Genomic DNA, 426 nt, shown 5'->3' on the forward strand with positions numbered 1-426 from the left:
AGCCCGCGGCGGCCGCCGCGCCGCCCCCGCTGCCGCTGCTGCTGCTGCTGCTGCTGCTGCTGCTGGCTGCTGCTGCTGCGTTGAGGCCGAGGGGGGGCGCGTAGGCGACGAAGAGCACGAGGGGAGTGGCAGCAGCAGCAGCAAAAAGGTGAGGGACAAGAGGGGGAATGCTGAAGACAGAGCCTTGCTGCAGCAGCACTTGCTGCTCCCTTTCTCCCTCAACAACTCTTAGAAAGCCCTGGCCCCCCAGCACGAGGCCGCAGAGGCCTGCATGCAGGTGCAGCCGCCAGCAGGGCGCGCCTGCTGCTGCTGCTGCTGCTGCTGCTGATGCTGCTGCTGCGAAGCGCGGGCCCCACACCGTCTCGATGCTGCAGCTCAGCTGCCGCTGCGAGAACAGAGGCGTCATGTGGCAGGGCCCCACCAACC

At 68.3% G+C, this 426-nt stretch overlaps 1 protein-coding gene across 1 annotated transcript; it reads right to left on the minus strand.

Annotated features, from left to right (window-relative positions):
* Window positions 1-10: 10 nt before the first annotated feature.
* On the minus strand, window positions 11-406 carry ETH_00043455 (uncharacterized protein; the record flags this gene model as incomplete). Its single annotated transcript, XM_013376108.1, has 1 exon — window positions 11-406. A coding segment is annotated over one exon (396 nt), but the record flags the coding sequence as incomplete, so codon positions are not given.
* Window positions 407-426: the final 20 nt, after the last annotated feature.

Source organism: Eimeria tenella, genomic scaffold, assembly GCF_000499545.2.
Source record: "Eimeria tenella Houghton genomic scaffold, Eth_scaff3143, whole genome shotgun sequence".
NCBI lineage: Eukaryota > Apicomplexa > Conoidasida > Eucoccidiorida > Eimeriidae > Eimeria > Eimeria tenella.